Source organism: Protobothrops mucrosquamatus, unplaced genomic scaffold, assembly GCF_001527695.2.
Source record: "Protobothrops mucrosquamatus isolate PMUCROS unplaced genomic scaffold, P.Mucros_1.0 scaffold3158, whole genome shotgun sequence".
In the NCBI taxonomy this organism is placed as follows: Eukaryota; Metazoa; Chordata; class Lepidosauria; order Squamata; family Viperidae; genus Protobothrops; species Protobothrops mucrosquamatus.
In genome coordinates, this window is record NW_015389158.1 from 139,899 (window position 1) to 152,317 (window position 12,419).

The 12,419-nt window shown below is 44.4% G+C and overlaps 2 protein-coding genes across 2 annotated transcripts; one reads left to right on the plus strand and one right to left on the minus strand.

The window, feature by feature from the left end:
- Positions 1-2,013: 2,013 nt before the first annotated feature.
- On the minus strand, positions 2,014-2,970 carry LOC107297159 (olfactory receptor 1019-like). The gene has a single exon (XM_015826517.1). It carries the CDS (start codon positions 2,968-2,970, stop codon positions 2,014-2,016), a length of 957 nt encoding a protein of 318 aa, XP_015682003.1.
- An 8,688-nt stretch (positions 2,971-11,658) lies between these two features.
- On the plus strand, positions 11,659-12,411 carry LOC107297160 (olfactory receptor 5V1-like; the record flags this gene model as incomplete). The annotated part of the gene is made up of 1 exon (XM_015826518.1): positions 11,659-12,411. A coding segment is annotated over exon 1 (753 nt), but the record flags the coding sequence as incomplete, so codon positions are not given.
- Positions 12,412-12,419: the final 8 nt, after the last annotated feature.

A 12,419-nucleotide genomic window follows, 5' to 3' on the forward strand; every position in this document is an offset into this window, starting at 1 on the left:
AGAGAGAGAGAGAGAGAGAGAGATAATGTCTGGTTTGACTCTTTTCCCCAGGTTTGCCTGGTTTTATGGAGTTCTGGAGTGTGTTCTAGATTACAAAGCCAACACTGTAGAGATCAAGAAAAAGGTTTTTTATTTTCACAGGGTAAGGATTGAGAGCCTCCTTTAACTTTCACAACAGGTTGTTAAACCATGATCTGCAGGACTCACGAATCAGGAAAAGCTCTGAGCTAACATGTGGAGAATCAAAGTAGATACAAATTTATCCACTGAACAGGAACAAAGACACCCATCATGCTTTTCTCTACCAATTACTTTTTCCAGTTCTCCCCACGCCTTTTGGGCTGTGGGGACCAAATTCCTCACCCAGCCACATGGACTCTTTTTCCCTTAAGGAAACTTGCTTCTGGCAGGCTGGTTTTACAAACAAAGTTCTACCTTGCTCTCTCGCTCCTGTATCCCACCCCATCTTCCTTCCTAGTGCCCGTGTTTTAGGAATGCTTGAAATTCCCACAGCCAGTTTTTTATTCCAGAGACTTGCTGCTTCTTAACCCACTCGAGTTTTAGAGCTGCTGCTTAACCCGTGTTAGACAGGGGGTTCCTTCTGCAAAAGAGGGGGTGTCCTGGAAGGCCCCAAATTCTTCTCTTCTTCTTCCCAATCCTTGTGGTCAAAAGACAGGATTAGGGCAGGGGTAGGCAACCTTGGCTCTTTTATGACTGGTGGACTTCAACTCCCAGCATTCCTGAGCCAGCATGAGGGAACTATGGCCCCCTCATGACTCGTGGACTTCAACTCCCAGAATTCCTGAGCCAGCATGGGGGAAACTTTATTCCCTCATGACTCGTGGACTTCAACTCCCAGAATTCCTGAGCCAGCATGGGGGAACTAGGGCCCCTTCATGACTGGTGGACTTCAACTCCCAGGATTCCTGAGCCAGCATGGCTCAGCTTGGAAACCTCTCCCTTTCCCCTCAGCGTGGCTGGCTCAGGAATTCTGGGAGTTGAAGTCCACCAGTCATAAAAGAGCCAAGGTTGCCTACCCCTGGATTAGGGTTTCATTGGAATAAATAATATTGATTAATTAATATTAATATTATTAATAATATTAATAATTAATATTGATTCATATTTATATGTTACCTATACTTAAGGGTGTAGGTCTATACATAGGTTGTATATAGTACCCTTAAATGTGTGTTATGTATGTATACACTTTGAGAGGAAGCAACTAAATTTCATTTTTAATGGGTGCCATTGTGCCCACAGTTAAAAAAATGACAATAAAGATTATCTAATCTAATCTAAAAGTGTCAGTCCTAAAGAACAAGGAACATGTGGAATGGCTTCTGAAGAGTTATTTACTGTTGTTCACCTCTAGACAGAATCCAAAGCAAAATATCTACAATAACTATTGATATATTCTCTGAATTGCTAAGGGGGGGGTCCAATCTGCTCTCTTCCTGCTTGCCAGACATGCCAGGCTCCTCGGTCTCTTGGCCCTCTGGGGAAAAGACCCTCCGTCCTGGGACTCCAGACTACAATCCACCACAACAAGGTCTTTACCACCTTCAGCTCTGGTCAACATTTTCCTCTGATCATCTTTCTGAACATAAACCCCTGAGCTCGGTGTCTGTGGAGATTCCCAATCATCCAGTGTCATGGTTCTCCCGAAGGTACTTTTCCAAAAGACAGCTGGGCTTCCTTGGGTTTTTTTTTCCTTGAAAATGTTTTGCTTCTCATCCAAGGAGCTTCTTCAGTTCCGAAGAACCGAAGTGAAGAAGCTTCTTGGATGACGAACAAAACATTTTCAAGAAAACCAGAAAGTCAAGTTGTCTTTTGGAAAACCTGGAAATTCCTGAACCCATTTGTCAAAAGATGGGACTCTGTTGATGTCGTTGGACAACCGGTTGGAAAGTTCCTACTGAGTAGGTTCTCTGGGAGATCCTCTGAGCTTCTGCATCTTCCTATTGGGAAGGGCAGGAGACAGAAAAGGGCAGGAGACACAAAATTCACTGGTCATTTTGATGGGGTAGAGGCATAATCGGTCTTCAGGACACTCAGAAGCTTCTGTAAGGCCTCCTTGACCTCCTTGTTCCGGAGGCTGTAGATTAGGGGGTTCAGCATGGGGGTGAGGATGCAATAGAGGGTGGAGATTAAGGTATCCACCCCCAGCGAGTAGCCCGCACTGGGACGGTTGTAATTCACATTGGCCATGCCAAAGTAGATCGTGACCACAACCAAGTGGGCAGCACAGGTGGAGAAGGCCTTGCTCCTGCCGGTATCAGAGCGGATCTTCAGGATGGCAGAGACAATAAAGGTGTAGGAGAAGAGAATAAACAGGAAAGGGCTCAAGCCCATGAAGATGCTGGCCAAGTGCAGAGTGAGCTCATTGACGTAGGTGTCACTGCAGGCGATTTTCAGCAAGGGGGGCACGTCACAGAAGATATGGTCAATGTGGTTGGCCCCGCAGAAGTCCAAATTGGTGGCCAGCGCTGTGTGGAGTGATGAGTCCAGGAAGCCCCAGATCCAAGAAGCAACAGCCAGAGGAACACGGACCCGACTGCTCATCAAAGTATTGTAATGCAACGGTTGGCATATGGCCGCGTAGCGGTCAAAGGCCATAACCGCCAAAAGGGCGCATTCGGATCCTGCAAACGTCATCAAGAAGAACATTTGAGCCAGGCACTGGTTGTACGAAATGGTGTTCCTCTGCTGGGAGAAATTGATCAGGATTTTAGGGACCGTGACGGATAAGTAGCAAACATCTAAGCAGGACAAATGGCTGAGGAAAAAGTACATGGGGCTGTGAAGACGGGGATCCAGCTGGATCAGGGTGAAGATGGTGGCGTTCCCAATTATGGTGACCAGGTAGATGGCTAGGAACACCACGAAGAGGTAGATTTGGCCGTGTGGAACACCCGAGAAACCAAGGAAGACAAACTCGTCCACCTGGGTGTGATTCCTGGCCTCCATGCAACCACAATGTTGATCTGCATTGGGGGGAGAACAAAAGGCGAGGGTGTTTAAGAGCACTGCAACACATTGGCGATTGTGAGGTCCTCGGCGTTCTCTCTGGACTTGGTGGCTTTCTTGCAAACGTTTCATGACCCAACTGGATGACATTGTCAATGCTAGAAGGGGGCGAGCTTGGCTCTTTGTTTCTGTTCAAGTGGCTTCCTATGGACTCACCTAGTTGGATAACAACCATATTCAGAGAGCACCAAGGGCCCCATAGTCTTTCTCCTCCTTCTCCACTCTGCAGAACCCACTCCCTACTAGCACTGACGCCGTGACCTAGCGGGGTCAAAGAACGTCTGCAGGAAAACAACCAAGTCTGAGAGCACCAAGGACCTCACATTCTCCTCCTCCTCCTCCTTCTCCTCCTCCTCCTCTCCTGCTCAATGAGAAGAGGGGGTCCCCCTGTGTGCACTGCATACATTCAGTGAATTAATTTGGTGACAGCATAGAAAGCATTTAGTTAAAATAAAGAAACGTGGCAGTGATGGTAATGATAGAATAGAGAACATAGAATAATAGGGGTGGAAGGGATCTTGGAGGTCTTCTAGTCCCACCCCCTGCTCAAGCAGGAGACTCAGCCCAGACAAATGGGTATCCAATCTCTTCCTGAAGACCCCCAACCTCAACCTCTGAAGACAAATTGTTCCACTGATTAATTGTGCTACTCCCAGGAAATTCCTCCTTCGTTCTAGGTTGAATCTCTCTTTAATGATCTTCCACCCGTCACTTTTTGTCCTGCCCTCAGATGCTTTGGAGAATAATAATAATAATAATAATAATGATGATGATGATGATGATGATGATGATGATGATAATAATAATAATAATAATAATAATAATAATAATAATAATAATAATAATAATAATAATAATAATAATAATAAAGTTGGAAGGGATCTTGGAGGTCATCTAGTCCAACCCCCCTGCTCAGGCAGGAAACCCTATACCGTTTCGGACAAATGGCTGTCCAGTCTCTTCTTAAAAACTTCCAGTGTTGGAGCATTCACCGCTTCTGGAGGCAGGTTGTTCCACTGGTTAATTGTTCTGTCAGGAAGGTTCTCCTTAGTTCCAGGTTGACACACACACACACACACACACACACACACCCCGCCTTCTTTGTGGCAGTACTCAATCTCTACTACCACCTGAACAAAAAGGAGCAGGGGCAACTGGCAATGTTTTAAAGAAGCATGTTTTAAAGATTTTCTCTTCCTGATAACAGAATAACAGAGTTGGAAGGGACCTTAAAGGTCTTCTAGTCCAGCCCCCTACTCAAGCAGGAAACCCCCTCTACCATTTCAGACAAATGGCTGTCCAGTCTCTTCATTAAAAAACACCTCCAGTATTGGAGCACCCACAACCTCTGGAGGTAACCTGTTCCACTGGTTAATTATCTGCTATCTGTCAGGAGACAAACTCACCCAAAGTGCAGTCAGTCCTTTAAGAAAACTTCTAGCTTTTCTTACTGACACATCCAGGACCATCACGGACAAATAGAGACAGGAAATCTGGAATAATCAGAGGTTGGCAGCTAAAGGAAGCTAAAGGAAGGACAACAATAACAAGAAAAAAGGATTTCTTGTGACTTTTTTTTTTTAAATAAAAAGAAATAAAAAGAATATCGTCTCCTCAGGCAGGAGACCCTATACCATTTCAGACAAATGGCTGCCCAGTCTCTTCTTGAAAACCTCCAGTGATAACAGAATAACAGAGTTGGAAGGGACCTTAAAGGTCTTCTAGTCTAACCCCCTGCTTAAACAGAAGATCCCAGACCATTTCAGACAAGTAGCTCTCCAGTCTCTTCTTTAAAACCTCCAGTGTTGGAGCATTCACCGCTTCTGGAGGCAGGTTGTTCCACTGGTTAATTGTTCTCACTGTCAGGAAGTTTCTCCTTAGTTCTACGTTGCTTCTCTCCTTGATTAGTTTCCATCCATTCCTTCTTGTCCTGCCTTCATGTGCCTTGAAGAATAGCTTGACTCCCTCTTCTTTGGGGCAGCCCCTCAGATATGGGAACACTTCCATCATGTCCCTCCCCCATCCTTCTCTTCATTAAACTAGACATACCCAATTCCTGCAACCGTTCTTTTTTTNACAATTAAAACAAAAATGGACATACGTGGCATTCCAGAGTAAATATTCCTAACAATTTGTTTCTCGTGATACAAAAACTTAATACATCATCCTTAACCTCTATATAAACCTCATTCTTCTACACAATACAATTATATATACAATTATATGTACAATTATATGTATGTTTCAATCCTATCGTTAGCTTAAGATCCGAGCAATTCTCCTTGATTCATACCAGCGGTAAAATTTGTCCCAGATTTCGAAATATTCCAGTTCTGTCTTATCTTTCATAGCCATTGTAAGCCTGTCCATCTCTGCACATGATAAAATTTTATACAGGATTTCTTCTTCCTGCAACCGTTCTTCATAGGTTTTAACCTCCAGTCCCCTGCTCAACTGTGTTGCTCTTTCTAGGTCTAAACATCTTTTTTGAACCAATAACTGGATCCAGAAATGGATCAGTCGGGTGGACAATAAATTAAATCTCAATGCAGTCAAGAGAGGCACTGTTGGCCAGGAAAAAGAACTTCCCACCCAGAGGCAAAGACTGAGTCTTCTGTTCATGATCTAGGAGGCAGCTTTGAACCTGGAGAATCAGATGGAGAAGGATACTAATTAGGGCAATGCACCTGGTTGTTTCCAGCCAGACCTCTGTTCTTTTTGCAATTGCACAGTTTCCCCTGTTGCACAGAGAACTCAGGATCTTCGTCATGGACCAACCAACATGTCTTGGGCATCTATCCCTCATCGTAGCCTTTTGCTTAACGTAGGAACACCACAAGACAATGTTTTTCCAGCCCTTTGAACACCAAACCCTCCCAGCAATGAATCTTAACCCTCCTTCTTGGCTGACCCAGCCTTACCTGTGGAGGACCTGGGTCCTGCACCCCCAACGTCAGGAAGCTGGTCACGATCCCTGTGAGAGAAGACATTTAATGCTCAGCCTGCCTGGCCCTGAGGGACTCACTGCTAACAGGGAAGTAGAAGCCTCAACGTGAGAGGAAGGAGGAGTTTTCTAGAAAACTTCTTCTTTTGAAAAGTAAAGTTTTACACTTGGGCAAGAAAAACCAAATGCACAGGTGCAGCATAGGTGGTACCTTGCTCAATAGCAGCAACTGTGAGAGGGACCTTGGTGTCCTAGTGGACCATCACTTAGATATGAGCCAGCCGTGTGTTGCAGCTGCCAAAAAAGCCAACACAGTTGTAGGCTGCATTAACAGAGGGATAGAATCAAGATCAGATGAAGGGTTAATACCACTTTACAAGGCCTTGGTAAGGCCACACTTGGAATACTGCATCCAGTTTTGGTCACCACGATGTAAAAAAGATGTTGAGACTCTAGAAAGAGTGCAGAGAAGAGCAACAAAGATGATCAGGGGACTGGAGGCTAAAGCATACAAGGAACGGTTGCTGGAATTGGGTCATGTCTAGTTTAAGGAAGAGAAGGATGAGGGGGGACATGATAGTAGTCTTCCAATATTTGAGAAGCTGCCACAAAGAAGAGGGGATCAAGCTACTCTCCAAAGCGTCTGAAGGCAGGACAAGAAGCAACGGATGGAAACTATTCAAGGAGAGAAGCAACCTGGAACTAAGGAGAAATTTCCTGACAGTGAGAACAAATAATCAGTGGAACAACCTGCCTACAGAAGCTGTGGATGCTCCCTCATTGGATGTTTTAAGAATAGATTGGACAACCATTTGCCTGAAATGGTATAGGGTTTCCTGCTTGAGCAGTGGGTTGGACTAGAAGACCTCCAAGGTCCCTTCCAACTCTGAAATTCTGTTATCCACTTTGCCACAGAGTGCAACTTTCAACTCTGAAAACAGAGTTGAAACTTTTACCACTCTGGGGCTCGACTCTGTGCCCAAGAACGGGGGCCGGTCTCCCTGGACCAGCTCACAGGAGAAGGGGCTGCTGGTGGGAATAACCAGCATTGACGAGAGAGAGTTAGCTACGGTAATTGGCTCAACTTTCTGGGATGATGACATGAGAGTTAAGGGACCTCATTATGGGTTTGTGTGCCCAACCAAGCACAGCACAAGGGGTCCAATCCAATTCTCCATCATCACAATCCATTTATAACAAATGCAAGGAATTTCATCATCTCTGTTTTGCTACGAAGCAGCAATCAATTAATGACCCGCAGACTCATTTTCCAGAATACCCCGAGGGATTCATTACAGTGACTTCTCTTTCTCACATGCACAGGTCTAAACTTTCTTCCTTAATAATTTTTTTATTAAACATCCACTTTGAAAAATGTATTCTCATCCTTATTTAAGTATTGATGTCAGCCTTTTGGGATAGTCCAGACAAGAAGCACCAACTATGGGTACTATTTGGCTTCCCAGGTAAACCAAACAGGAAACACAACTGACCTAGATGACCTAAAACCACTTTATAGTAAGGCAACATTAATGGAATCTTGCAAGTACAAACTTTTTAGAATAGAGTAGAGCTGGAAGGGACCTTGGAGGTCTTCTAGTCCAGCCCCCTCCTCAAGTAGGAGAACCTATGCCATCTCAGACAAGTGACTGTCCAATCTCTTTTTAAAAATCTCCAGTGATGGAGCGCCCACAATTTCTAGAGGCAAGCTGTTCCACTGATTAATTGTCCTCACTATTAGGAAGTTTCTCCTTAATTCCATGTTGCTTCTCTCTTTGGTCAGTTTCCAACCATTGTTTCTTGTCCTGCCCTCTGGTGCTTTAGTAAATAATGTGAACCCCCCCTTCTTTGTGGCAGCCCCTCAAATACTGGAACACTGCTATCATGTCTCCCCTATTTCTTCTTTTCTCTAGACTAGCCAAACCCAAGTCCTACAGCCGTTCTTCGTATGTTTTAGTCTCCAGGCCTTGGATCATCTTAGTTGCTCTTCTCTGCACTTTTCCCAAACTCTCAACCTCTTTTTTGTAGCATGGTGAGCAAAGCTTCCTGGCCTCCATTTGTAACTGCTTGATCCGTTAGGGCGAGTCCCTTCTAAGCGTCTTCCTCTAACCATTAGGTGACTGGGGCTTGTCCCCCTCTTCTCTGATGGTTTCCTATTCAGCATCTCCTCTCCCATTTCCTCAAGGTGAGCCGTGCCTTCCGTTGCATCTCCTCATGTCATTTCTGAATGCAAGAGTCAAGGATGGTGCTGTTTCTGCACTTGGAGATACAGCATTACAACCACGGTGGGGGAAATCCTTCACCCGTGTCTCCCCACCCATCGGATTCTGCTCCTTCATCACTACTTCTTCTCTTCAGCCTCTGCCCAGAGATTCATTGGCCCCCTTTGCCCTCCCCAGGGTCCTTTCCTTGCAAGGGTAGGACACAGGACAGGGCATCGGACTAGGTGCGTTAGAGCAGGGGTCCTCAACCTGGGCCACTTTAAGACTTGTGGACTTCAACTCCCAGAATTCCTCAGCCAGCAAAGCTGGCTGAGGAATTCTGGGAGTTGAAGTCCACAAGTCTTAAAGTGGCCCAGGTTGAGGACCCCTGTGTTAGAGGCTAGAAGACCCATCTGAAATTGCTTCCCCCCTGAAGTGCTGATGCCCCCTCCAACCATTGCAGCCCTCCAGAAGCGAGTGAAAACATGATTTTTGTGGAGGCCCTTTGGGGGTGATTGGGTAACACCACCACTTTTCTTTTATCTCTGTATAAAGTTTTATTAGTTTATAGTATACTGTTGAAAGAAAAGTCTTCATCAGGGTCCAGTCCAAGCAGGGAATAAACAACATGGCGACTGCTTTAGAAAGAAGGTTGTCGTTTATTGAAGAAGAGAGCCAGACAGGAAGATGTCTCTGGAAGAAAAGAGAGCACATGTAGTAGGGAGTGGGTTTTTATACCTTCCTGGGCTTTTGTTTGGAGTTGTTCCCGTGTCATGAACTTTAATCTGAGTCTGAGTGTGCCTTTCTGGTATTCTGACAGTGGTGGGTTAATCCTATTGTGTCCTGTCTTAGAGTTTGGGTGGGGTATGTAGATTTTAAGGGTCTTTGCCTTCCTGATCTATTTAGCTTCTAGCTGGAGGGCTCTAACCTTCCTGAATGGGTTATTACATCTGCATTTCTAAAAGCTGGTTTCTGCTGAGTTGTCTTGCTGGGTGTGTGCGTGTGTCTGTGTGGAGAAGTTTCTGCCTTTTTAAAGATCTTCTCCATTATTCCTTTGGGGAAATATATTCTGCCTTTTTAATATTCCCAAAAATATTTCTTTTCTCTGGATGGTCCCCACAATATGACGCAACGAAAATACACACGTAAATAGCATTTTTTCCTTGTGATTATCTTGGGTTTTGTGTTCTTCGCCATCTTGGATTGCTCTGATTTTTATTCCATTTTTAAACTCCTAGATCTGCCTAGAGTCTAGCTAGAGCTGGTTGGTAAGTTCCAGGTGAGAACATTTTGCCCCAGAGTGTCTCGGCTGCTATTCCTCCCAGCTCTACCCCCTACAGAATCCCAGGCAGGAATGTCCCCAGGGTACACACACCAAGGGTACACACATTTTATTTCATGACCACTCCCTGCCTTGGACAATTCAAGAATCAGGAGTGATGCTTCTGTTGTGAGAAAGAATGAGCTTCTGATCCTCTCCCTTCCTGCTGTGTGGGCAGAGTTTTGACCAAGTCACCTCACATCTCATTGTGTGAGGATCCAAGTGTGGGAGAACATGGAGAGACAGTGATTCTCCTTCAGCCCCAGCTTGGTCTTCTGCAGCAAAGGTGAGTCGCTTTATGGTCCATTCGGCACCCTTTCTGTGTTTTTTCCAGAATAACAGAGTTGGAAGGGACCTTGGAGATCTTCTAGTCCAACCCACTGCTCAGGCAGGAAACCCTATACCATTTCAGACAAATGATTGTCCAGTCTCTGTGTTTAAAAACTTCCAGTGTTGGAGCATTCACAACTCCTGGAGGCAAGTTGTTCCACTGTTCTCACAGGAAATTTCTCCTTATTTCTGAGTTGCTTCTCTCTTTGATTAGTTTCCATCCGTTGCTTCTTGTCCTGCCTTCAGGTGCTTTGGAGAATAAATGAACACCCTCTTCTTTGTGGCAGCCCCTCAAATATTGAAATACTGGTATCATGTCCCCCCTAGTCCTTCTTTTCATTAAACTGGACATACCCAATTCCTGCGACTGTTATTTGTATGTTTTAGCCTCCAGTCCCCTAATCATCTTTGTTGCTCTTCTCTGTACTCTTTTTAGAGTCTCAACATCTTTTTTACATTGTGGCATCCTAAACTGTATGCAATATTCCAAGTGTGGCCTTACCGAAGCATTATAAAGTAGTATTAACACTTCATGTGATCTTGAATGCAAGATTCAACCCAGTAATTGCTGTTTAGTTTTAGTTCCATGAAGTTTTAGTTGCCTCCAAAAGTTGTGAATGCTCCAACACTGGAGGTTTTTAAGAAGAGATTGGACAACCATTTATCTGAAATGGTATAGGGTTTCTTGCCTGAGCAGGGGGTTGGACTAGAAGACCTCCAAGGTCCCTTCCAATTATTCTATTCTATTCTATTCTATTCTAGTCCATTCCATTCCATTAAGTTATTTTTTAACACAGTCCACTTGATGCATCACTGCCCACATGGCTGCAGCTGGTAATCAAAATAACTTGTGTTTCTCAAGTATAACATTTACACATGCTTTCTGGTGACAGAATAACCTCCCTTGGCCAAGGATTGTATAAACATGTATAAACCAGGTTTAAAGTGATAGTTTTAAGCCAGAGTCAGAATAGGCTTCCCCCTCCTAGTCCACCTCGGTTGTGATACTGGAAACCTTAGATAGTTGGGTCTATTTTTCCTACACCCCAAGCAACTATACAAAGTCTGCATCACGTTAGCTGCCCCACAGTCTCAAAATTATCTCCAACCTCAAAAAGATTACCATATCTCCAAGACAGAACATACATCTCAACCTCAAAAGAAAAGCTTCCAAAAGAAGATATCTAATTCTCAGCCTAGGCCATGATCTTCTGTCCAATGCTGGTGGACTCCTCTCCTCTCCACATTCTGCAACAATCCATGAAACCCCTTTTCTTGTTCTTATGACCCAAAACTTTAAGGTAAGCTTCTCAGTTATTCCTACAACCCATGTGGAGCACCTGGTATCTGAACGGAGGGGGTCATGCCCCATAGACTGCAACAACAAGGTTTTCCATTGTGTTTTCATCTTTGATGTGACCATGAGGTAGATCTAACCTCATGATTTCTAATAAATAATAATTATGTTGTTTAAATATTTGTCTTCCATTTTTCTCCCACTAGATCACGCCGCTTCTACTCGTGGGATTTTACCAAAAGAAAGATCATTTCCAAAGTTGCAAGAAAGGCAAAACTGTCTTTAATGTTGGCATTAGCTGGACTCTGAACCATCAGAACAGATTATCTGAAAGTGGAAACCCTTCAACTGATAGAAGCAAAAGTAATAAAGGTGGACCTCTTAGCATTTTTACCAATAGTTACCATCTCTTTCTTACACTACAAAACCTGAAGATTCCAGATCTAATATTGGCCAAGAGATATTTATGTAGAAATAAGAAAAATCTAAATTTTGTGTCCTTAAGACATTTGTGACACATAATCCCTGTTTTCCCATGGGTACTGGCAACCAGACTCTAGTTACTGAGTTTGTTTTTCTAGGTTTCTCCAAAATCATACATGGCCAAGTCTATCTTATCCTGCTGTTCCTCATCATCTACTTGGTCACCATTCTGGGCAACTTCATGATCATCTCCCTCATCCTAGTGGACTCCCATCTTCACAGTCCCATGTATTTTTTCCTCAGCCACTTATCCTGTTTGGATGTCTGCTACTCAACAGTCACGGTCCCCAAGATCCTTTCAAATCTCCTTCTCCAAAGGCACACCATTTCCTACAACCACTGCTTGGCCCAGATGTTCTTCTTGTTAGGATTCACAAGCTCAGAATGCTGGTTGCTGGCCATCATGGCTTATGACCGCTACGCCGCCATCTGTCATCCTTTGCGCTATTCACAACTCATTAGTTCATATGTTTGCGTGACAGCAGTCATTATTGCCTGGATCTGTGGCTTTCTGGATGCAGCAGTTCACACAGCCTTGGCTTCCAGCTTCCATTTCTGTGGAGATAATCAGATCCACCACATCTTCTGTGATCTTCCACCGCTGTTGAAAATTGCCTGTGGTGACAAATTTGTCAGTGAGATAGCAATCCACATAGCCACTGTGTTTGTGGGATTGGGTCCCTTCCTTTTTGTGGTCATCTCCTACTTCTACATCCTTGCGTCCATCCTGCGTATCCGTTCCAACGCAGGCAGGCACAAAGCTTTTTCCACTTGTATTTCTCACCTGGTGGTGGTCCTTCTTTATTTTGGAAA

What these genes read in the sequence shown, in the direction of transcription:
- LOC107297159 (XM_015826517.1), bottom strand. Translation starts at nt 2,970, where the DNA reads ATGGAGGCCAGGAATCACACCCAGGTGGACGAGTTTGTCTTCCTTGGT.